General features: G+C 42.0%; 2 protein-coding genes across 2 annotated transcripts; one reads left to right on the top strand and one right to left on the bottom strand.

The window, feature by feature from the left end:
* The first annotated feature begins 735 nt into the window (after nt 1-735).
* Nucleotides 736-20796, top strand: itgb8 (integrin, beta 8). Its single transcript, XM_055058917.1, has 15 exons — nt 736-1793; nt 3891-3976; nt 5784-5955; nt 6048-6154; nt 6428-6567; nt 7136-7301; nt 8110-8268; nt 8369-8464; nt 8604-8696; nt 9483-9623; nt 11413-11833; nt 11934-12156; nt 12287-12390; nt 17178-17341; nt 19081-20796. Exons 1-15 carry the CDS (start codon nt 1706-1708, stop codon nt 19207-19209), a joined length of 2289 nt encoding a protein of 762 aa, XP_054914892.1. The 5' UTR covers nt 736-1705; the 3' UTR covers nt 19210-20796.
* Nucleotides 20797-22424: 1628 nt separating this feature from the next.
* On the bottom strand, nt 22425-24199 carry sp8a (sp8 transcription factor a). The gene has a single exon (XM_055058773.1). The coding sequence runs from the start codon at nt 24182-24184 to the stop codon at nt 22826-22828; it is 1359 nt and encodes a 452-aa protein (XP_054914748.1). The 5' UTR covers nt 24185-24199; the 3' UTR covers nt 22425-22825.
* Between the last annotated feature and the right edge of the window lie 1301 nt (nt 24200-25500).

Here is a 25500-nt window from a genome sequence, read left to right as displayed (position 1 = left end):
CTGGACAGGTTGTCAGCCACGTGAACGACACACAGACTCCCATAAGTGCAAATCCAGGGTTTGCCGCTGCACCTGTCAGCCATATTGAATTTGGAGTTTTTCATCTTCAATTCTGACGTCAGTATTTATTTTTTCAATTTTAGTTTGTACAATGTTTTACTTCTAAATAACCTTTCCTGGTCTGTGCTATGTGTTAAGACCTGAGTTTTGAAAAGCCGTTGCTTAAATTTGTCATTAGGGCTTCCCATGTCTAAAACGATGCTCAACTCTTCCAGACTGCATGAGTTATGAACAATTTCTGTGGTGTTTAAAGCTTTGTATGTTTTTTTTGTTTGTTTTTTTGTTCCAGTTATTTAGACAACTGGTGAGTTGTGACTCTCAGACAATAACAAGAATTGCAGAACAAACAAGAAAATACAACAACAGGATAAATTTCCCCTGGTGGTGAATATATGTTTCCAGTGGAGATTGTGGTCTCCCCCATCCAAAAGCGTCTCAAAAAAAACAAAAAAAAAAGAACATTTGAGACACCTCTGAAATGTTTTACTAAGAAAAAAAAGTCTTCACGTCCCGCTTGCGTGCATAATCGCTTATTGTATCACTTCTGTGAAAATGTGCATTTGTAGACCTGACTCCTGAGTCACTTGTTGTGCTCTCAGAAGACCCCTACTGGTTTTGGGAACAGGCAGTGATTAGCTTGCTGATGTCTAGGGCCGGCTGTTCCCGTTTTGTTTGGCATACTTCTAAAAGAGTGGAGCGCGATAATGCCACGAGGCGGACACGCCATTGTCCTCTTGTCTGTTTTGCTCTGCCTCCAAGCGCTGTGTTGTTTCAGTGCGTATTTGGCTGCGCTGAGCTGAAGAGGAGAGGTTACTCAGAGTCATTGGAATCCCGGCACAATAGACACAGACCCCCCGCCTCTCCTGCCCGGGACTCCAGGTTGTGAACCCCACTGCAAGAGCTCTGGCCTCCATCATTCATCCACCCACCAGGCTCGGGGCTCTCGCTCCAACACAGGAGCTCTCAGTGCTGTTAAATGGCTCCCCTAAGAAGTAGCATAAACACCACCGTTCAGTCCAAGGCCACGGTTCACTCTGGAATGCACCACATCACAGCTCCTCGTAGAAAGCACTTTTTATCGCCTATCTCTCCCTCCCCTCGCTCGCTGCTCCCTCCCCTCTCGGAATAAACGCGTTGCCATGCCGTCGGCAGTCAGTGCAGTGGTTAAAACGCGCTCGTTCTCCTGTGATTTTGGTGCGTGATGTGTTCAGTCGGCAACGTCGGAGCGCGCGGGCTGAGCTGAGCGAGGCGGCTTCTCCGTTGTCCTTGTCCCCTCCCGGTTCCCCCTCGCTCCCTACTGCGGACTGAGACTTCCCACCCGGGGCAGCCGAGAGACAGAAGCGACGGCACACCTGGGAACTAGATGGAGGGACCTGAGCCGCAGCTGTCGCCGCAGTCCACCTTTCTCCCGTGGTCCGAGGGGGGAGGGCGCTTGTGAGCTCGTCTGAGTCGGGGTTTGGGAATACCTTTCCGGGATAAGAAGGTTAGTGTGTGAAAGACAATGTCCCGCGGCTCGCTCCGGCAGTCCCGGATATTGTTGGCGCGGCGGCGGACTCACAGAGCTCAGTGTCACCCGGTCCGCCCCCACCTCCACCTCCAGTAGCGGTTCAGGCTCTCGCGTCTCGGGCGTCCCGGAGTGTGAAGGATGACTTCCTGGCTACGCAGCCGTCCTCTGCGTGCCCTCCTGCTCTGCTGCGTGGCGCTCGTTGTCTGCGCAGAAGCCTCCGGCGGCGGTGAGTCCAGGCTCATTAAGAGCCAATTACATAATATCACAGCAATTAGTGCTATCATCTCAAACAGTCACTGCACCACGCAGTCTGTCGTCTCTGCAGGGGAGTGATAAAAACGTTCACATCTCTTGAAGATGTGAATTGAACACGTTTTAATTAAATCCCATTCAATTTTTGATGTCAACAGAAACAAGCTAAAGGCACTTTAAACGATTTCTCATGTCTATGTTGCTTTATGGGCTCCAATTCAGCCTGAGTTAAGTTCTTACCAATATAGATAGTGTAATCTCAGTCAAAATTCGTTTTCCAGTTACATTCAGTGCTATGTGATCTTAAATATTGTCCAGTACAGTCAGATTCAGTTGCTGAAATCATGTCATTTGGTGAAAAGTTGTCCACAGAACATACAAACTTAATACTGAAATGCAGCAAAAATGTGAAATAGAAAAAAAAGACATCTGAATTAAACGGAGATCCCTTAAAATCTGTAAAGAAAGAGTACAAGTTAGCAAAAAATTAAGCTGCTGCAATTACAATCAAGCTGAATTTCAGTAAAAACCCCACAGAGTCTCCACTGGACTCCTTTATGCTGAGCAAGCATGTGGTGACAGTGGAAAGGAAGAAGCTCCTGTTAAAGGGAAGAAACATCCTGCAGTCAGACTCAAAATCAGCAACCGTCTGCCCTGACTGAGTGACTGGGTGTTGAGTGGAGAAAACAGACACAGTAAAAGACAAACGCTCGCAGTACCGATTTTGTGTTGTGTCTCTGTTGAACAGAAGGAGAGGACATGGAGTTCATTCACGTTTGCTCCATCAGAAGCTTTATGTTCTGGAGAGAAACACAGATAAACAGAGTAAAGCCCAGGCAGAAGTACCATATATGGTCAACATGGTTAATGGAAGCTTTAGCCCCTTCAATGACTCTACAGAGATATGATAAGAGAAAATCTTCTGTGAAGAGAAAAACAACTGCGAGAGGACATAAAGATAATGGCAGCAAATAGGATGAGAAACTCCAGCAATTACTGTTCATTTCTGAATGGACTGGGCCAAGTCTGTCTAAATAAATTAAATGTACTGGTTTAAGTGTAAGAAATACTTCAAAATAGGTGACTTGTACACTCCTGGATGCTCAAACTGAACAAGGACAGTGTCTTGCCAAAGTTTAGTACAGTTTATTTCCGTTCTGACTGTGGGAGAAAATCCACACACAAATAGGAAAAAAGTGAAGGAAAAAAAACACCTGGACATAAGAAGAAAAAAAAAAAAACGGGTGGGTCAGATTTGCGTTACAAAAAATGGACTACTATCAGACAAAATCGCTTGGCCTCTATAGACTTATTTCGGCTGCTCACGGATACCTGAGCGGATATTCCCAAACTCTCAGCTGCAACAATCACATCAGCTGGAGGTGCGCAAACGAAAGTCTTCCAGAAAAGTAGGTCATTGTAGTTGTGAAAATAAAAGAAAAGCAACTTTCAAATTAGACTTTAAAGAAACGTATCAGCCAGAGACAGCCTGACCTGCTTCCCTTCGCCATCCATCATTTTGGTTGAACAGTTAAATCAATGAGGCGGGTTTAATTGCGGTCAAAGTGCTTAATTGGGTCAGAGCCTGTTAATGGGTCTGCTAGAGATGCTCAGACCCACATTCTTTCTCTGTCCCACATTACGGTTCTGTAACCAACATAAATGGCTCTGGGAAATTGGATTTTAGTTGGTAAATTGCTCCAATAAATCATTAACCCCACTACAGGAATGATGAGGTGAATGACGAGCCTTTCATCACTTTCTGTTCCAACATGCCTGTTTTCTTTCTTTTCCTTTCTTTCTTGTTTTCTTAAAAATACTGTCTAAAGCTACTTTGTGTGAGCGTGTGGGAACCACTCCAACCGCTCCGGCACCTGTTCCCACACTGCTGTACACTTGCTCATTTGTGCTGAATGGTGCCGAGTGGTTCTTCCCTCATCATGAGTGGATATGAGATCCTTAACGTCTGCACGGATTTCGCCCCATGACTAATGAGTATTGACTCGCACGTTTCCTTCATATGCTAATCGCAGATTCTTCTTTGCTCCTTTTTGTTTCCGTCTATCCGCAGGAGCCAGAGCGTGTTGGTCGCCCAGCGTCACCTCTTGCGCAGATTGCCTGCGACGTGGACCACAATGTGCTTGGTGTTTCCAGGAGGTGGGAATGTGTACACATGCGCGCGTGTGTGTGTGTGTGTGTGTGTGTGTATGTGCTCTTGTCCTTAACAGACAAAAAAGAAATAAAGCAAACAGTGGGAACGTGGCAGCCTTTCAGCAGCATTCCTTCAGATGACATGCACCAAAGCATTTGTGGCATTTGCAAATGAGAATATAATGTGTATGTTTGAGCCCAAAGCGGTCTGTGTTGTGTGACCTGTGTGAGCGCGTCAACCTCTGTGTGAACATTTTCTCAGAGACGGAGCCGCACTCTATCCGTGTGTTTAGTCTCTGTGCTCACGCATATCGCCGCATCTTCCCCTCTGTTTGTCTCTATCTGTCTTTTTCTGTCTCCCTGTCTTGTCTTTCTTGTAAAGAGCCCACCCCTGGACCAGCTCTGAGAAATTCCAAAACCTCCCAGTGCCACACCAGTTGCCACACACACACACACACACACATGCAGTGACATCACAGTAGAAGTATAATGTCAACAAGTGTGTGTTTGGGTGCTCCCATGCCAAATTTCTTCTGAATTCATGCTGTTGGGCCGAGAGCCTTCAAACATCGCCTCCGAAACCTCCTACAAGCTCACACAGCCATGCTCAGACAAGCACCAAAAACAAAGCGTCAGCGGCTTTTATGTAAATCCAAATTTGTGTTTACATAGGCAGTTACAACCCTAGCCCAGAAAGGAAAGTCCCAGGAAGTCTGTCAGAATCTTCGAGGCATTAAAGAGCTGGTCAGTGATAACTAAAAATAAACAAAAGTCAGTCTGGCTTTCAGGTTCAGCTCATGGTCATGAAGTTAGAAAGAGTGTCAACTCTTGTCATAGACCGTCAGACGCTTCGCTCCGGTGGGTTTTTCTGTCTTGCATTAGTAGAAATCCCCCAGTAATTAAGCCGCTCCACTACACGCCTGCACAATCTTGTTGGTCTTGTCACACGCTTGAAATCAGACCCACGGGAGGTTAATAACTCACTGTGAAGACACACACACACAGAAGTGAGGTTTTACAACTGTGTTGCCACTGTACTGCATTTCCATGCTTCAGTCAACAAGCCAAAGTACAAAATATTAGTAATCTGCTCCAAAGCTGCGAGTCGTGAAACTGTTGGGGTGTGCAGTCAAGACAGCTAACAATTAACCTCTCACCTTTTTTTGTTTTCAAAAGCTTAAGTAATTGTTTTATTTTTATGGAAACATGACAGATTACATATTAACTTGCAGTATTTCAAGAGGGGCAATTTAAGGGCTTAATACGTGGTCTGTGGTTTTCATGTCTAGTCCCTCTGTCTCAGATCAATACTAACAGAATAAAACATCTCGAAATAGAAAATGATACTAAGGTAAGTGATAGTAAAAGTGGTTTCAGTTTGCCATCACCAACGCACCTTGCAAACACCAAAGGTAAAGTGAAACCACATCCTGTTAACAGTGTGTTCATGAGCGATTACTGCTGTGAATGGAAACTGAGGAAAGACTGACAGAGAAAATGCAAACTTTTCCACTTCACTATGACAGCTTTTACTCCCGCTTAGTCAGATTACCCCGCATGTGGTTCTGTCAGTCCAGTCTTCCATCTTTGTATGTATCCATTGTCATACATAGGAAGCTCCACTAGGGAAACTCAAAAATAAATGTCCGCAGCGACACGCTCCTGCTCATTAAAGGAGATAATGTTCTGAAAGGTCTTTGCCTTTTGGCTTAGCTTGTTGTCCTTCAACAAATCAAATATTTACACATTGAATAGTCATAATGGATAAAAAAACCGAAACTTTTAAAAATCTTTGCACACATTTGGTGCCTAGGACTACCTGCACGGGGCTGAGCAGAGCCGTCGCTGCGATCTGCCAGACAACCTTCGCCAGAGAGGTTGCAGGCCTGAGTTCATGGAGCGGTCGGACGTCAAAGTGGAGGTCGATGCCACCCTGGACAGCACGCAAGTGTCCCCACGGAAAATCAGCATCACCCTCCGGCCAGGTACGCAAGCTGAAACTGTGGATTTTGTGTCTCATTTGAACCGAAGTCACTTCATGGTTTTCTCACCGTTTGTTGCGTGTCTGTGTGTCCAGGTTCAGAGGCCAGTTTTGTTGTTGCTGTGAAACAACTGGAGCGCTATCCTGTAGATCTCTACAACCTAGTGGATGTATCAGCCTCCATGGAGAAAAACCTTGATCATGTAGGCTTGTGGACTATCAGTCGTTGTTTTATCGCTGCTCTTGTATGGGGAAAAAAGTGATTCACTAAAATTTTGATTTAAAAACTGAGCTTACACAGATTCCTTAGAAAAAAAAATTAAAGAGGAACTAGGGAAAAAAATATTGTTCTACTCTTGTTCAGGGTTTTCCTTCCTCTTTGTCTACTTCATTTTTCTCTGTTGTTCGTTTTGATCCAATAATATCTCCTTCCTTATTCGCTTACGCTCGTTTCCTTCGTTTTTTCTGACCTGCAGCTCAAGACAGTGGGCGTCGCACTGTCCCTCCGGATGACGCAACATACCTCAGATCTTTGGCTGGGTTTTGGCTCATTTGTGGACAAGCCTGTCTCCCCTTTCATAAGTGTCCATCCCTCCAAGATCGACAACCCCTGCAGGTACAGAGGAGAATGTGTCATTTGTCCTATCTAGTATTGTCTGACTTCAAAATTTACCTCATTATCCCTCATTACATTCATATTTTCATGAGAAAAGGAGAGTCATGCAAGGAATTCAGTTATTAATTCCTTGCACCAAATCTCGGGGTGCATAATCTCTCTATGAAATATTTTGAAAAAGCACGTCTTAATTTGAGTACATTTGTTCAGTAGGAAAAGCATAAAGAGTTTGTGAAAGAGGCCATATTCTCCTAACGAACTCAATCCTCTGATTGAGTTCAAATAAATTAAATATTTTATTATGTTCTCAACTAAATGCCAAATTAAAAATGTCATGTCAAGGCACTTTACTAGAAAAGACACCTCCAAATTATGAATAGTTTTACTGATAATCCCAACAAAATCATGTTCATACTAACCAAATCAAATCATATAGACACATAAGATCCAATGTCCCTGTTTTAATTAACTTATTAGGTGTTATTGATGGACACTATATTTCTAAAAATTGTAAATAAAAACTTATCTCATTGAGTTTTTTTGTTGTTGTTGTTGTTGTTTTTGTCAGTGAGTACCAGATCAGCTGTCGTCCAGCCCACGGTTTTCACCATGTCCTCAGCATGACCGACAACATCAGCGAGTTCACGCGAGTGATGAAGCTCCAGCGCATCTCTGCGAACGTGGACACGCCCGAGGGAGGACTGGACGCCATGCTGCAGGCCGCTGTCTGCCAGGTGAATGAAGCACTGAGCCATCCGTCTGACACTGAGAGTGGCATTTGTGCTGGAACAATTGGAAGCATTCTGACTCAGCGCTGCGTGTTGCTGCAGGAATCCCGTTTAAGTAATGACACCACTGCACACAATCGCCGAGGCTCACAGAACGACTGCAGGGGGGCTTTGAGTCACATCATGTGAATAGGGGCAGCAGAAGGCAAGATTTCAGTCACCTCGGTGGTGGTCACGTTCAGAAATAGACTCTCCATTGCATCATGCATACTATAAACTCAGTCAGTTTTCCTAAATACACAAACGTGCACACATGGTCCCATTTTCTCACACTGTCTCTGATGATTCACAGACATGAAGAAAGAGCCACTATGACTGATAATGGAGGGAATTTCTGCTGCTTTTGCGTAAATTTGGCATTGCAGCGAGGCCCGATCATCGAGGAAACTAATGCAGTTCAGATGAATAAACTGCTTCAATATGCATTTTTTTCTTCAACCGCACTTGTAAATCCTTAAAATAAGAAGCCTGCAGAGTTTTCCACATCAGTTGTTGTGACTGTATTGATAAGGAGTGATTTAAGAGTTTTTAACAAAGGGGGAATTTTCCAGAAACAGAGCTGACATAGATTTGTGGCGGTATTTGTCATAAAGCAATCATGTTTCCAACAAAAAAGTCGGGGTGCAGTGTGTCATAACCCGCATACAGTCATGTATATGAGTTATCTTACATCCAATGCAGAGATTTCCTCCAAAGAGTTTCTTAATTCTGGCGATGTGACTGAATATCACCTCTTTTTCTTGTTCTCTGGCAGCGTGCTGTTGGTTGGCGGCCAGAGGCAAAGCGCCTCTTGCTCCTGATGACAGATCAGTCGTCTCACCTCGCACTGGACAGCAAGGTGGCTGGGATCGTGACGCCGCATGACGGCCGGTGTCACCTGGACAACAACATTTACACTGGAAGCACAAAGATGGTGGGAATGTCATTTTTTAAAATTTGTAAATCTGAATCTTTAATTGCATTTTGCTTCACCAGGATCACGGGTAAAATTCATGCAAACATCTCCTTCACAGGACCATCCCAGTTTAGGTCTACTGTCAGACAAGCTGCTTGAAAACCATATCTACCCCATCTTCGCTGTGGACAACACGCAGTACCAGTGGTATGAGGTAATGAATGAATCTATACCATTTACTTGTTTCTATTTTGATGAAAGAAATTGCATGTATCCATAATGAAAGCACCTTATCAGATTCAGACTATAAGATTTGGATAAGAAATGACTTTCAGCTATGTTTCCTTCTTTAGGAGTTGGTGAAGCTGCTGCCTGGATCGATCCTGGGAAAATTGGGCCTCTTTCAGGCACCGAACCTTATAGATCTGGTGGTAGATGCGTACAAGGTAAAATCATCCACCTGCGGTTTCTCTTCGAAAATCCCTTTCTTCTTTCATTCATGAAAGGAAGGTGCGAGTGCCATAGAGAAGCGCAAGAGCTTCACATTAGAAAAGCTTTTGTGATGCCTGTATTGTTTTCATCGACTCACATTTCAGAGCGTGGGAAATCCGACAAAGGGAGAAGTTTGTGGTTTTGTCTGGGCAGAAAACAAAATAAAAAATAAAAGACATAAGAAGAAGAGGTTAAAACATGGTTGACCTTGTGTGGGTGGGTGTGTGTGTGCGTGCGTGTGTGCGTGTGTGTGTGTGTGAGAGAGTCTATATGTATAGGAGACTAGGAGGCTCAACTGCCAGCAGCCTCTGGGCTATAAGCTCGCCTGCGGCAAAGCAGGCTATTGTTTGCTCAGAGAATCTGCCGAATCCACAGATCTGGGTGTTCTGTGATGCATTCAGGCACACACACACACACACATGCCCTCACGCGCACATACACACACACACACGAGCAGTGATGCCTGAACAGAAGCTTCCATTATAAAAGATCCCTACGGAAACCATGTGTCCTAATCTCGGACAGACACAAAGATGCTATTTTTAGCCCCACCTCCATGTCCTCAGAAGTCTTTTAATGAGATGGAAAGCAAGGAAGGAAAAAAATTAAAATAAATAAGGACGCTTTCACAGTTTGTTTCTTTCATCTGAACCTTGATTTAAATGATCAAATTAACTTTGATTATTGAACTTCGGACCTTAACCTAACGCTGCCGGTTGATCTGTTTTTGTTCTCCGCAGAAACTGTTGTCTGAGGTGGCGGTGTCAGTGTCAGTGGAGGACAAGGCAGTCAGCAGGTACTGGGTGTCTGTTTCTCCTTTTTGTCCCCGCGGATCCACTGCCAAGGACCAGAGCTGCTCAGGGGTGCAGCCAGGCCAGACGGTAAACACTAAAAAACAAGCCATTGTCATGTACTTAAAGAAAAAATTATAAAAAGAGGCATCCGGAGAGAGCGTTAGACATATCGGATTGGCACATACAAACACATCACTGAGAGCCTTACACGACAGAGGAGATTTGGTAAATAATCCGAGTTGAGCGGATTACAGTATGTATTTAACAGAAAAACATTCCCATGTGATTCTATGACCTTTTTTTTATGATAACCCTTACCTTGCTCAATATGAGAGCATTAATGTTGGCAGGTAGAACATTTATGTTTACAGTTACCGGTTCCAACACCTGCTCAGAAAGCTCCTTTCAGTACTTTACTACAGCACTCTGCTGCAGTAGTTTTGAATGCTACTGTCAGAAGAAAAAAACTAACTTGTATATCCACTGAGAAATCTCCTGTTCTTCTACTTGCTCCCTAAGATTTGTTCCCACCAAAAGATTTGGTGTTCTCTGTCTAACACCGAGGTGCTTACTCACATAATTAGTCCTTTGTGCACAAATTAATGCCAAGCATTTTCAACCATGGGTGGATTACACTGTATTAGGGAAAGTACCGAAATTTACCAGAAGATTGATGAAAATCAAGAGAGGCTGACTGTATATTCCAATCTTTTTGTAATCTCAACAGTAGTATAATTATTCTGAGTTCCACTTTTACTGTAGTTGGGTTTTATTAAAGACTTCCAGTCACTGAAGCATTGGTTGTACACTGTGCTAAACATCCTGTATTCCGAATAATCTTCAGCCAAAATCAACAAGGGAAAGTTTTGTGCTGTCCTGAATCAGCTTGTATATGGGCTTACTTTGTTAACTGAACATTAGACCCGATTCTGTGCTGCAAAAAAACAAAAGAGTTTGCACATTTACGTTTCATTACATAATTATTCCAGGTTTACAGTGAAACTGAATTGGTGTGTAGGTCCAAATGAGCATCAGCAGACAACATTCAACATGTTCACAGTCGGAGTGCTAAGATGTTTATCCAATAAATCATTCAACAAAACAACTTTATCCACAAGGATATTAAAGTTAGAATTCCCAAAATGCATCGTTATGTTTTATATTTTGTTATGTTGTCCAGAATTGTGTTGTTTTACACCTATATAATATTGTGTCACATCATATCATAGCACATAGCATCATATTTTCATATTTTAATAAGTCACAGTGTTTTATCACTTGTGTTGTCTCTCGTGTGGGCTGCACAGTGGTGCAGGTGTTAGCACTGATGTATTGCCTAAAGAAGATCCATCCATCCATTATCTGTTCATATCCATAGTGGGGTCAGGGGTTGCTGGTGCCTATCTCCAGCTGCGTTCCGGGCGAGAGGCGGGGTTCACCCTGGACAGATCGCCAGTCTGTTGCAGGGCAACATAGAAACAAACAGGACAAACAACCATGCACACACACACACACTGTTCATTTTGTTGACCCAATCCTGTTTGCGTGTTGTCTGTAGATTTGGTTTGTGTGAGCGTTCAGCCGTTAGAAACCCTGAGTCATCTTTCATGTATCTGCTGAATCATCAGCAGCCCTCAAATCAATCTGTGCTTCTTCTCCTGCTCTGTGGTTTGTAAGTAAACTTACAGGGCACCCAGACCTTCATTTATGATGCCTTTCTTAAAGTACTCCCACACTCTATATTGCTACTGGCTTTTAGAATATTGAAAAACATACATAACTCAATTCCTTTAGTGAGCAATCAGACAACTGAACTTCATTCAGATATTGTTGAGCCAGCAAATAGTAAATTGATGGATGTTACTTTTTCCTGCAGGTGTACTTTAATATCACCGTTGGCCAACACTCCTGTCCTGATGATGGTGAAGATGAAGATGTGAGGATGTTGGTGCATCCGGTGGGCTACAATGAGTCCACTGTGATCAGCATCCGCTCTAAATGTCAGTGCAAATGTGGACCAACAGGTCATTGTGATGGCACCGACCAGTCACCCTGCAGGGAAAGCCATCGCGGTGCCAGTCAAGAGCAAAGGCCAGATCACGGACATATGAAAGACTCGAGCGCAGATCCAAATAGAAGCTGCAAAGCAGAGGGGTCAAATGTGAACTGCAGCGGGCGGGGAGTGTGCGAGTGCGGCAAATGTGTGTGTGAGCAAAGCAGGCTTGGGACGGTATACGGGAAATACTGTGAAATGGATGACTTCTCCTGCCCATATGAGAAGGGACAGCTGTGTGGAGGTAAGGTTGAAAAACATTTCATTTAATTTCCAGTTGAATGACAAATACTTTAATGCCCCTGGGTTCTTATTGCGACTCTTTTTTTTTTTTTTAATTTCAGGCCGAGGTGTGTGTGTGTCAGGCGAGTGTGTGTGCGAGGTCGGCTGGACAGGTGACAGTTGCAGCTGTCCCACCTCCATAACCAGCTGTCAATCTGCAGATGGCTTGCTTTGCAGTGGCTGTGGAAAGTGTGTGTGCGGCAAGTGTGTGTGTACTGATCCCCAACGATCTGGAGACTTCTGTGAGAGATGTCCCACCTGCCAAGACATCCGAAAATCCTCCTGGTACTCAATCAATTACTACTTATACCCTAAATGCACAAAATAAACTCCTGTAGCATTTTTTTTTCCCAAACTGTTTTAGCATTGACTTGGTGATTTGTCTGTTTTCAAAGATTTTTTCTCTTTCTCTTAGTAAGAGTGTGGACTGCCATCATTCTCAAGGTCTCTCCCAAAAAGAGGCGGAGCTATGCAACACCACCTGCGCTCTTCATATCGGCTCCAAAACAGATTTTTCAGGTACAGCAAGTAGAAACTTGGATTGTGGAGAAATGTTTAATTCCGACATGCTAACGAAAATGAACATATTTTAAGTTGAGATCAGTCCCCATCGGTTTATTTAGCGGTGCAGCTCAGCACAGCAAAGACAACTTAGAATTTTCCCTCATATTTCTATAAATAGCCTAAGATGGGCTAAAAGAAGAAGTTGGTGCCACACAATAATTGTGTTGCAAAGTCATGACAAAACTCAAATAACTGTGGATTGGGTAGTTGTTACTCTGTGCACATTGGGACGTTTTTTTGTTTTTGTTTTTTTTTTTCGAAGCTAGAAAGCTGCAGTGTCAAGTTACTGTGTCAGAACAATCCTAAAACTCTGAGGACTTCATGGACTTAAAGCTATTTTATGTTCTCCTCATGTGTTGTGCTTATTGGCTTTTCTGAACACACAGCTCAGTGGGACGATGTTCTGAGATTGACCTGGATAGAGCAGTAATGTTTTGTGTGCACACATTTCAAAAGATTTCCTATCTGACTGGCCTTCCTCCTGATATTATGAAAAACAACAGATTCCATACTTGCATCTGGAGCTATTGAACCATAGTCACAAAACTTGCACAAAGCTTCTGGACATACATGGATCATAAAATAAAAAATAAAAATACAGTGACTAACAATAAGCTGTCATGCTGGAATTGAATTCAAGATAATGCTGGTGAGAAAAAGTATAATTCTTTGTATCAATTTCCCAAACCAAAATCAATCATTGCTTATATGGACACAGAAGAAAGAGTTCTGCTGCAGACTTAATAAGTAAGGTTTTTATAGGTGTTGTATCACAGATCTGAAGTAAACAGGAAGCATGAATTGCAAAAATGAATGAAAATAAAAAGGACAAGCCGTATGTTTCTGATGAAATACTTTAAATTAACAGACTTAATTTAAATTAAAAAATACTTTATTTATCCCAAAGGGAAGTTAAATGTTGTAACTTGGGCACTAGGTGGCTCAGTGGGCATGATCGATGTAAGAGATCATTTGAACTTTCTGCTCTTTGGTGGTGCTCTGCATCCATAAAGCATCATTTTCAACTCATCTGGTATTGGGGTCATATCACTTGAGCTTTTGAGATGCTAATCAGCTGCTCCCAGTTGTGAAAACAGTACCTTGTTGCTACGGTTATTCATTATACCGACTTTCCGTGAAATAAAAAAATGCGAGAGCAAAAATCCTTGACCTTGACCAAAATCCAGAGGGAATGGCTGTTCAAAATCACAATGCCTCGGGACAGAAAAATTTACTAACAAAAGTTCACGAAGAGAACGAATCAAAACTAACGTCACAGAGTCACTCGGACCATGAGCAGCGCAGTCCTCAAGCCAATATAGGCGCAGTCTTACTGGAGCAACTCTGGCTGCCCTTCACTCTCGGAAGGATTTTAACGCAATTTGGAAAATAATGTGGACTCCATCATTCTACAATGAAAAATATCTCTCCCAAGTGAAAAACATTCAAGGAAGCTGCCAGTCTTTCCAGAGGTGGATATCCGTACGAGTTCATCCAGAGGTCGAACAGTGGAATGCAAATAGATGTTATAAAAGAGCTACGTGTCGGAGCTACAGATTGGACATGAAATCCAAAAGTGCACAGATGTTTGAGTGGTTTTACAGAAGAAAACAACCAGCTTCTACACCAGTTCTTTACATGGACATCACCAAATTAGAGATGTTTGGCCTCAACACAGAGTGCTGAGCTCAGCCTAAACACATCGCATCATCTCAGCACAAATGTGTGACATTAGCTGCCAAGCACAGTGGTGGAAGAATGATAATTTGGGGCTTGCTTTGGTGCAGCGTGACCTAGATAATTTCAGGTATTCTCAGTCTAATTCGAATGTTGTAAATTGCCATTTGCAACACTGGATTCAATTTAATTCAAAAATATGTCAATGATCCCCAGGTGATAATTAAAGATTATTACCCATCATGACTCCATTTATCACGCAAAGGCCTGTCACAATAATCAGTAACTCAGATGAATTAAAACAAGCTCAGTAATTTTCATTGGCATGATTTTTGTTTCATTAAGAATGAATCATTCTTGCCTTAAAGACATCAACTCTAAGGGATCGTTAAAATATCTCTTTGGGACTCTTTAGTGTGTCCCAACTATCTTTATTTATTACCTCATCTAATATGAGGCACTGAAATTTTAAAGTGAATGAATGCTAATTTAAGCTACATTTGCTAAAGAGGAGCTATTATCAGTATCTCCAGTATTATCAAGATAATGAAATCCATTGTTTATTTAGTTTTTCAAAACTGTTGTCTTTTTCTAAGCATTTTTATATACCATGACTTTCAAATTGACTTCAGGCTTGTTCTTGGTCTGAATCTTTAACATGTCTGAGATTTGGATTTGTTCGGTAATGACAGCTGTCAGTATCAGTTTCAGATCAACTCGCACTCCGGTCAGGCTCAGCTTCACATTCGCAAAAGACCAGAACAATGTAAACACACACACACACACATGCTTTCCTGCGAGGTCACTTCCGTTGCTACCACGGCTGCTTCAGTACACCCTGGTGGATTGGAGTCAGCAGGCCGGCTGTCAGTGCTACAGCTGTATTTTACATTTTCTTTCAGTCCCTACCTCACTTTGTTAGTTTCTCATGCACAAACACACACCTAATCTGCACCGGCATGCGGGCGCGCACGGTGTTGCACATCCAAGTGTTACAGTTCATCCCCGCCTTCCAAATTTTTGGAACAGGACTGTTCATTGTGCGTCCCTCTCTCCCCCCCCCACCCCCCTATTTTTTCCCCTGCCCGACGGGACACTTTCTTCCCGTTCACACCCACTGCTCCCCGGGTGCAGCAGGAACCAGGTCTCTATGGAAACACAGTTACAAAATGTCAGAGCGCTCTTTGGACTCTTTGTTTGGAGCGATCAGCTCGTCATCCGCACATGCTCCCCAGCAGACACACAGCCAGCGAAATGTTCAGCTAAGCACCACTGGCACAGCTGCCTCTGACTGAGCAGTGTGTGTGTGTGTGTGTGTGTGTGTGTGTGTGTGTGTGTGTGTGTGTGTGTGTGTGTGTGTGTGGGTGGGTGTGTGTGTGTGTGTGTGTGTGTGTGCGTGTGTGTGGTTCTAGTTGCAGATCGTGTGTTTAGTGAATCATTAAGGATTTATTTCACTTATTCAAAAGCTCACAAAAATGTACTAATTTACATGCAAGGGTAACACGAATTATTCATTTGTCTTCATGAAATGTATGATCCAGATGCACATATATATGAATAGATGTGCTCTGGGATATTTATGCTGCATCTTATCTGCATAAGATGCAACATAATGCATGTTCTTCTCGTACTTTTTATAAAAATAATGCTTTTGCCTAACAGAATCCGTTTTAATCTAGAGATAATCAGAAGCAGTGGAATACAAGGCTTTTTGTTTTACTTATTTGTTAGACTTTCACAGCTAAGAACACTGAACCAGCTGTTTACTATGGTGGTGGTAGATCATGCTTTGGGTCTGCTGAGCTAAGCATTTAAAAGGCTTTAAATGGATTTGAAAATGGTTCAGAAATAGTGTCTTCTTTGGGATAAAAGGCACGAACTGTTTAAAGCAGTGAAGAGGAAGAGGAAAAAATAACATAGCAAAATATGATCTCTTGAAGTTGATATTTGAGCACTAAATCTCTCTTGGACTAATCACTTGTAGTTGTTATGGAGCAAAGAGGTTGTAAAGCATGAAAGAACTGAAGCTATTTTCAAATATAACTTTTCTCAGAAGTATAATGAGGAATTTCTAACCTTGTAGATATTCTGAATCAAGCAAGTTATGAAGCTATAAAGCAAAATGCTGTCTAAAGTTTAAATACTCTGAATAGTTTAAATGTCATATTGGTTTGGGGTTCCGTTTCAATGAGTTTTAAAAGCAACTAGCTCTTTGCAAGTTTACATTTCAGAGGTCTTCCTTTATCCAAACAAGTTTGAAAGTATGTGCGCAGGGTCAAATGTATGCACACATGCCATTTAATATTTGGATAAATGCTCCCCCTCCAAGAAAGTTTTGGGAAATCCCTGCACCATTTCTCATTGTCCATACATTTAGAAAAACGGTTTGGTGTGAATTTTTCCAGTACTGTTACTTCAAGTTGCATTTTGCTTTCTCTACTCCAAAACCAGTTCTGCTGTGTATTTTGGGATAATTTTCTAGCTGAACACCGTGTTAAAGTTGACCGGATGTTTGGCAACAACCCAGAAATCACTAAGGCTCAAGCCTGTCATAAACTGGAATAATTCTGGATATTTCCTTATTTCCAGAAACCAACAAGTTTCTGAAATCATTCGGGAATAATTCTGGATACAAATATCCAGAATTATTTCTGGATATTTTATTTAATTCTGGATACAAATATCCAGAATTATTCCCGAATGATTTCAGAAACTTGTTGGTGGGTACAAAAAGTGTTTGTTTTCTCTGCAACTTGGAAAGGGACATTAAACCAAGTATTAGTATGGGTGTTAATCTAATCCTGTTTGGATCAGTGAAAAAAGTCCAGCAGTAATTCAACCATGTTCACACTGTTATTGGTTGTAAAGTTCATCAAATAGTCATGGAAAAAGAGAACATTATTAAAAGATCAAACTTACTGAGACTCATTTCCTGAAATTGTAAGTATAGCTATACAGTGTATGCATTTAAAGGCCATTGAGGAATGCATTTAATCTTTTTGCTAGTACTAGATCATTACAGCGAAGTCATTTGAATGTCAATGTGCTGCCGTGTTCTTCCACAGAACGAGTCAGCAGTGGGCGGCTGGTTGGAACTTTCCTGTGTGTGTGCGCCCTGACGGTGCTGTGTGGACTCGTGGTGGTGGCCGTGTCCCGGTTGCTGCTGCAGAAGAGAGGCATGCCACGAGGGGGCGCTGGTGCAGATTTAGGCTACCATTGCACTGGAAAGGTCAGTGCTCAACTGTCATCTCATGCGCACCGCAGGATTTTAATTGAGGGGAAGCCCTATGTCCCTCGAGTCCTTCAATCCAGAGAAAATGTATGTTAACGAGTTTTTCTCTACTGAAGACTGAGAAATTTGAGTCAGCTCTGTGGGGCACAGCTGTTTTTAACATTTCCTCCCAACTCCCTGCTCAACATCTAAAATTCCCAGATTTTTGACCTTACACTGACATACAGCACCTTTGAGGAGCAAGAGCTTGAAGAAATATGGAGATGCAGAAGATATGTGTTGTTTGGATGTGTGGGCTTAAATTGCTCACCCGGGCTCAGGGGAGATTTGAATCATCATGTGTATACCTCATAACAAAACTGCAAAACAGCTTAATGGAGCTCTCTGCGTTGGCCCTTTAATGCATATACTTGTTTTGGTAATATTTGAAACCTCAATTTGTTATTTTAATGTTAAGTTGCTCTCCAGGGGAGTTTAATTCACAGCACTGACGGTGTGTTAAGATTTACTCACTTCTGTATTTTAAAATACAGAAAATAGATGTTCTGAAAGTTGCCCAAGCCAACCTCAACGAGGCTGCTGTTGAGTACACAGAGAATCTACATCTCATGTTTTTATTTAAAAAAAACATACGACTAAGCCTCTGAAACTCAGACGGCAAAAGCTTCAAACAGGAAGTTAAAAAGGTTGTTTCATTATTTGCTCCATTTTGCATAACTCTTTGAGAGCAGTGCAACACTTGATACCAGATACCTACATGCACTGTGTAAAAAAAATGCTTGTGAAGATTCAACATTAAACCGGTTCTATACCAACATGTGCTGACCCTTCACTCATAGATAAAGGCATTACTTCAAAAGCAACATTAAAAACTCAGATTACAGTAGAAAAAAATGCAGAGGCGACATCTACATTTTTGCAGGAGGAATTGCTCCACTTTACATGATAGAAAGCATCATGAAGAAATGACATTTGGTGGAATTGTTACAGCAAAATCTCAGCCAAGAAGTGTAAACCTGGGCACAGATATGTCTTCAAAGAGGACAAGCATACTGCCAAATGAATCACAAAGCATTTTAAGAGCAACTCAGTTTAGAGTTGTCCTCACAAATTCCTGATCTTTATATTTGTTGAAGGATTTGTGTGAATATAGAGTCTGCAAACTTTTACTCTGCTGCACCACTTCTGACACGAGGAATGGAGCAACATTCCAACTACTGTGAGAAGTTTATAGAAAATACCCAAAGTGTTTGACCCAAGCCATGCAGTTTAAAAAGCCATTGTACCAAATACTAAGTATGTCTTTGCAATCCTGTCTGACCTAAAAATTGAAAACTATAATCTGATTTAAAATCAGTGGGAAAAAACACTCACTGTTTTCTACTGGAGTGTGTTGAAATATTCGACTACAGCTATATATTTTTACCAGGTAGTTATCTCTTGGTATTGTATATATAATATAATACATATAATTAAAAAGCTCATATTTTAGTCAATTTTTATGCTGGAATGGCTCAATTGAGGTCCACTTGTGGTAGAACTGATGTTTGTAGATGACCTTCATTCAATCTGACTGACCAGGAACAACTTTGTACAACAGAACAGGCAAAGCAAATCTTGTGGTTGTACCGTCACAAAATGAAAAGGTTTAAGGCTCACCAATACCTTTAAAAGGCACTGATTGTTTTGCTGGAATGTTTGACTTTTGCTAACAGTGTGTTTCTGTCATCTGGCAGGATCTCTCATATATTCCTACAACCAATGAGAAAACAGTGACCTACAGGAGGGACCGTCCGCCTGACCAACCCGTGGAGATGCGCATTCAGGTTCCCAAGATGTCTCTTGATGATCACTGGCAGTTCTAACCAGGGCACAAATGTTGAAGTCTGAAGGAAGAGATAGAAAGAAGAAGAGCTGGACTAGAAACTTCTTTTCTGCTCCCTACACTCCCAGACATCAAGAAAACCGTATCTGAAGGACAAGATGATGCTAAGCTTGACTCCAAAACCTCAATGGAATTAGACTCTTTGAACTGAACTAACCAAACCGAGGGAGACTTTTTGACTACAGTGGCCAGTATCTTTTGAATGAAGATGAAACAAAGTCGCCCACCTCTTCTTCCTCTGCAGCAGAGAGAGGCCACAGGGTAAAGAGGGATTGTGAAGGTTCCTCGTTTCTTAGATATGCAGAGCAGCTTATCTATCCCATGGATGAGTGTGAGAGTGTCTGTGTGTGTTGTGCCTCTGGTTGCGTTTGTGCTTTCTATTTATGATCTTAAAATGTAACACTACATGTTTGAAGTTCATATTTGCTTGAGAAGGCAACGTTCCACCTCCACCGTCTCACTGTCTTTGTCTGCCCCCGTGTGGCCATCTCCATGTACTGCAACCTCTCTAAAAACACAATCGACCTCAGCTGCATTAACTGTTCTACTAATGACTGTTTGCTTTTACGAACCCTTTTTTAGTCATGTGTAATGAATGATGAATTTTGTTCTGTGTGTTGACCTGCTCTCTACAGGATGAATTTGCACTAGAAAGCTGCATTATACTACTGAAAACTTTGGGCACTCTGGGACAGGAGAGCTGTGAACTTTTGGGCATTAGAGGTCATCTTTGTGCGTTCAAAGCTGATGTAACAAATTCACCCCAACACTGGAACAAGAATGACTAAGATTCATATTTAAAATATGTATAATCACAAAACAAAACGGTTATTTATAGCGATGTAACATCGGACTCTTGAGCACGTGAGCTCTGCATCACAGCCAAACTTTCCTGCTTTTGCTGAAGATCTATTTTCCGAAACATCTGGACAACTTGAGGCTTTAAGGTACGAATGGGCTCAGAATGGCACTGAGGACAGCAGTGGACTCTGTGCAACTTTTATGCACTAGAAGAGATTACCTGAGACTTTTGTTTTTGCTCAATCCTACTCAAATTTCTAATTTTTCAAGTAGTTTTTTTGTATTGTTTAACTTTTTCTGAAAGTTTAAAACACTAATAACTATTTATTTTTGATCAAGTTACAGGAGATCTCCTATATCTCATAATAGTGCTGCACAATAAGACAGATACTGTAGTTTTTTAAGTGAACTGCGGAAGGTTTCAGCAATAAGTAGCATTATTAATCATCTCATCTAATATGGTACTGAGTTTTTACATGAAAACAGCACTTTTTGTTGGTAGATTTGTTGTAAGTTATTGTGCGTGACTGTTATTATCACAATAATAATGTGCAAGATTTTGTTTAGTTACTGAGTTATCGTATGAAACAACGTAGCCTTTTATAAATAAGTTTACTGTTCAAATATCTGAATGTAAAAAGAAAGATAATAATAATGATCATCTTTTGATTTCAATGTTAGCATCCAAATCCAATGAAGTGTTTGATTACTGCAAAAATGTGTAATTATATTTGTTTTTCAAAATAAAACATGTCTGTTGAATTAACTTGTTCAAATTTTTTTGTGAGGTGCAGGATACAACTGGAATCAATTCATAGTCTTCATGAAGCAAAATATTTGTATAAAAACTGTGTGGCCTATTATTTATTCATATTTCTTTTCAAGATCTGCAAGGCAACCATAGTTCAAATTACGGAGAACACCATGTCTCACCATCCAGACTTTGAATGGCATCTGAACACTGATGTATCAGAAACTATTAGAGAATGTCAACTCTGCGTTTTACACAACTGATCACATAGTGACAGCAGAAACTAGGGAGAAAATTTCTACTACTTTTCGATAATTTTGTCTTTTATAAATCTAAACAAAAATTTGGCATGTGGGGTTCCTCATGGTGCCGTTGTAAGACCACTTCAATGCAATATCGACATGCTCCATCTAATTTAGTGGTTTGCAAGCTGTTGCACAAGTGGTTCTTAAAAATGTCTAAAAACAATAAAAAAAAATTTATTTCAGAAGCAGTTCTTTGCTTTTTTGGTGGAAAAATTGCATTGAATGTCCACAACAGAATGCTATAGAAGTACCAGTAATATTTTTATGTGTGTGCGCTTGTGCATGCGTGTGCATTTGTGCGTGTGATTATGGTTAAAAACTGACTGCGCATTTATGGTTTACAACACTTCCTGTGAATATCAACATCCCATTAAGGAAAATGCATGCTTCCTCTTATTTCTAAAATGTTGTGTTGTTCTTTATTTTAAAGTCCAAAACTAGAAGTGAAATTGTAATTAAGACATTACAACAGCTGTCTTACGGGAGAATTTTACAAAAATAAAAAAGAAGGCAGAAATTGATTTTCTTTTTTCTTCTACCTTCAAACTGCAATGTGACATTGCAAGTTCTAAACAAGTTTAATTCCACTTTGGCTTGAAGAGGTTGTGATACAACCCTGCCTGACCTCAAGTTATGTAGTAGTACTACATTGTTCCGCACACCTAAGCTGATGAGAAAAGAAACTTTACACTTCTGTGCAGTCACAGAAACTGTTTGTCTTCATTGTCATGTAGTGGAAAGGTCAGAATATTCTCCAACTACAAAGAATTCATTTTATGGTCCAGAATTTGTGACATTTAACTCACTGGGACTAAAACCTGCACAGCATGAATGCAGGTGCTCAGATTTCAGCCTGCTGCATTGGCACAAAAATGACACACATGAATTTGGGATATTATTTTTTGACAATAATAATACAATCACATCAGTCTTTAACTCATTGTGTCCACGGGGAAAAAAAATAGATAGCCTATGTTTTTTTTTTTTTTTTTTTTTTTTTTTGTGCAGTAATAAGAGGCAGATAGATTACAGATTATGTTAATAATCTATACGTTTTTCAGTTCACTTCTGGAACTAAAAAACAGGTGATGTCCAGAAATGTTTGGATTGAAAACATTATTTTATTCACATCTATTTATTTGCTCAGTTTCAATTATCATGTCTTGTCATATTATTATATCATTATTCCTGTGATGTATTTTATATCCAACAAGTTTTTCTTAACTTCTTTCTTCATTTTTTTCCCCCCAATGATGCTCTTTAAATCTCCTTAAGAATCCATCAAAAGCGTGCCTTTCCGTAATTCCCTTACAGGTAAGATGAATACAAACCTTTGACTATATTTTGAATATTTTAATAATACGATAAACAGTTCCACATAATAAATCTTGCAATTTTCTCCTGTTGTATTAATTTAATGCCAGTTACAAGCAACGATAAATTACTTACTTTGCAATTTAGTTTTCCAAAGTCAGATATTTAAGAACATGAACTTAAATGTGTGCGCACTTGTCAGATGTAACAGGATGATTCAAAGGAACTACTCGGTGTGAAAAGCACGTGGAATAATCAGGCGCACGTATCAAACCGAGAAACTGAAGAAAACATTTCTTTTTAAGTCTGCGATGATCCGATGAGGTAAGGAAACTGTGTTCTCACACTTCACAACTGAAGGTAACCATAAAGTGCTATTTCAGTCTTTCGGCGTCCAAAGCAACACCCGTGTCCGGCTGCTGTCATCAAATCCCCACTTGTTGTGACTGTTTTTCCGCTGGTCTCTCGAGCTTATCGCGTTGGCCGCCCTTTCCCGGGCCCGGAGACCCCGCCGGGCAGCTGGAGGCGCCTCTGTCCGCGTCGCCGCTCCCTTTCTGGGACGCCTGGTCGACGCAGCCCTCGGAGCCCTCGGAGCTGTGCGTCCTCAAGTGCTTGCTGAGGTGGTCGGAGCGCATGAAGCGCTTCTGGCACATGGGGCACTCGAAGCGCTTCTCGCCGGTGTGCGTGCGCACGTGGCGCTGGAGCTCGTCCGAGCGCGTGAAGCGTTTCCCGCAGAAGAGCCAGTTGCAGACGAACGGCCGCTCCCCGGTGTGCCAGCGCAGGTGCGCCTTCAGGTGGGAGGTTTTGCCGTAAACTTTCCCGCAGCCCGGGATGTGACAGCTGTGCACGCCCCTCCGCCGTGGACTCGAGCCCCCCTGACCGAGGCGCTCTGCCTCCTGACAGTTTGGACAGTCGCAGGTAGCTCTGCCTGCGTATTTGCGCGACGAGGCCCGGGAGGGGCTGGGCAGGGGAACAGCAGGGGTCCCCGTCGGAGGAGGAGGAACAGGAGGAGGTGGTGCGCTCGTAGGCTCCGTGTAAGCAGGTGGCCGGAAGCCGTCAAACATGTGCTGCGCGCCGGGGATCAGGTGCTGAGACGCGCCGGTGCTGAAGGCGGGGCTGTAGTCGTTACCGTAGCCGCTCAAGGCGCATGATAACCCGGCTGAGTTCTGCGAGTCCACCCAGCTGGCGCCCATGTCCCACAATACCGCGGGCCCGTTGCCGACTTCTCCAGCTGGCTTTATCCAGGAATCGTAAGAGTGCATCCTCTGGTAAATCCCCGCTATGCCTTCCACCGAGGGGGGGAATTTCGGCATGAACACCGGGCGCTGAGCGGACGCGGAGTCCGAAGTGTCGTAATCATAGGACGACACGGCGCTGTGGTACAGAGAAAAATCACTCCCTGAAGAAGAGCCTGGAAGTGTCACCGAGAAGGCGCTGGAGGCCTCCGGTGTCAGTCCTGGACCATTATTCCTGGAGATCCCAGAGGAAACCGCGACCGCGCCGCCGCCGGCCTGGAAAGTCTTTCTCCAGGGATGAAACCCTTTGGCGAGTCCCGGGACCCCATCTGACACAGCGGGGGAGCAGGAAGGGGTCGGCTCCCCGATTCTACTGCAGGTGGCGGCCAGCATGGCCAGCGGGGTGCTGCCCAGCCGCACCCCGCTGGCCATGCAACAACAAAAAACCTTTATGGTTAAAGTCTGACTGCCTGAAAATGTAAACAGTTTTTTTTTTAACTGCAACAGGTTAAAGTGAGTTTTGACATTGAAAGTTGGCCAGGTTTGCATACATGTTTCCTAACACTGATTGATATTTTAAAAAAATCACAAAGTTACACCAAGCAATATTGACTAAACGCTCCATAAAATATTTAGAAAAAAAAGTTTTTTTTTTCTGCAAACACCGAACTTACGCCTAACAGCACAGCCATAAACTGAGCGGTGATGCTTCCTCTGACGGGGATCAGTGTGTTTGTCTCTGAGGATGTGTGTGTGAGTGAGTGAGTGAATGTGTGTGTGTGTGTGTGTGTGTGTGTGTGTGTGCCCTGACTGGATCCAATCAGTCTGAGGTTTCGTCTCCGTTTCCTTTACCAGTTGTAGATCCTTTGCGCCTTTGAAGTGCAGTCGGAAACTCCCGGGCCAATCGGAGAGCAGCGCGAGCCGTCTCCGAACCGCGCGCTTAAACAGGCTCGACGTCATCAAAATAAATAAATAAATAAATAAATAAATAAATAAATAAGTCCGGAAAAGTCAGCTGTCTCTCGCGAGGCGATTTCACTTCAGAGGCTTTTGAAAAGAATCATAGGCATTTGGAGACAAAAAAAAAAAAAAAAGCCCAGAGCACTAAGCTTGAAGACAGTGTTTATGAACATACATTTATGTTTATTATTTATTTATTATTTTTGTTTTGACATGTGTATAAATTTTCCATAAAAGATATCAGATTAGAAAAAAATAAATAAATAAACAGGACAGTGTGCATCTTAATTTCCCTGCAGGGTTTATAAAGCAATTTTGAAATGAAATGAATTAATGTCAAAAATAGAGGGGAAAAAATGGAGATTCCATCAATAATGAAATGCATGCAATGATGCAATTTACCACAAAGTGCTAAACTGAATTTGTTCAGCACTTTGTGGTTTATTGCTAATTAATTTAACTGAGTGAAAACTGAATGCCAAACAATCATTCTGAGAATAAATGTACAATTTACTAGTAAAACAAAGCAGGACGAGTTTTGTGAATCGTGAACCTTCACAATATTAGCTAAGCTTGTAGAAGCTGCAAGCTATATGAAAAGTTTTGCTTTCATCTTCCCTCAGGTAGGAAAGATGACAGTGTTTGGTTGATCACATCTGATTGGTTGATCAGATTTTGAGGCTCATAAAGCTGTATGGCATTAAATGCCATTTACGGAAAATGTAATATTTTATCAGCATTCTTTAAACTCAAAGTTAAGAAATTTAAATGATCCCTGTAGATAATATACCTCTGTTATTGATGATATTACTTCCCGTGATATTTGCTTTCATTTGAATCAGATTTTATGTGACGTTAAAGGTGGGAAAAGTGTTTGAAGGTTTTTAATGTGTATTCTTTTCTTG

The sequence above is a fragment of the Poeciliopsis prolifica genome, unplaced genomic scaffold, assembly GCF_027474105.1.
Source record: "Poeciliopsis prolifica strain line A6 unplaced genomic scaffold, Auburn_PproV2 SCAFFOLD052, whole genome shotgun sequence".
NCBI classification, from domain to species: Eukaryota; Metazoa; Chordata; class Actinopteri; order Cyprinodontiformes; family Poeciliidae; genus Poeciliopsis; species Poeciliopsis prolifica.
This window is presented reverse-complemented; position numbering and strand designations above follow the sequence as displayed.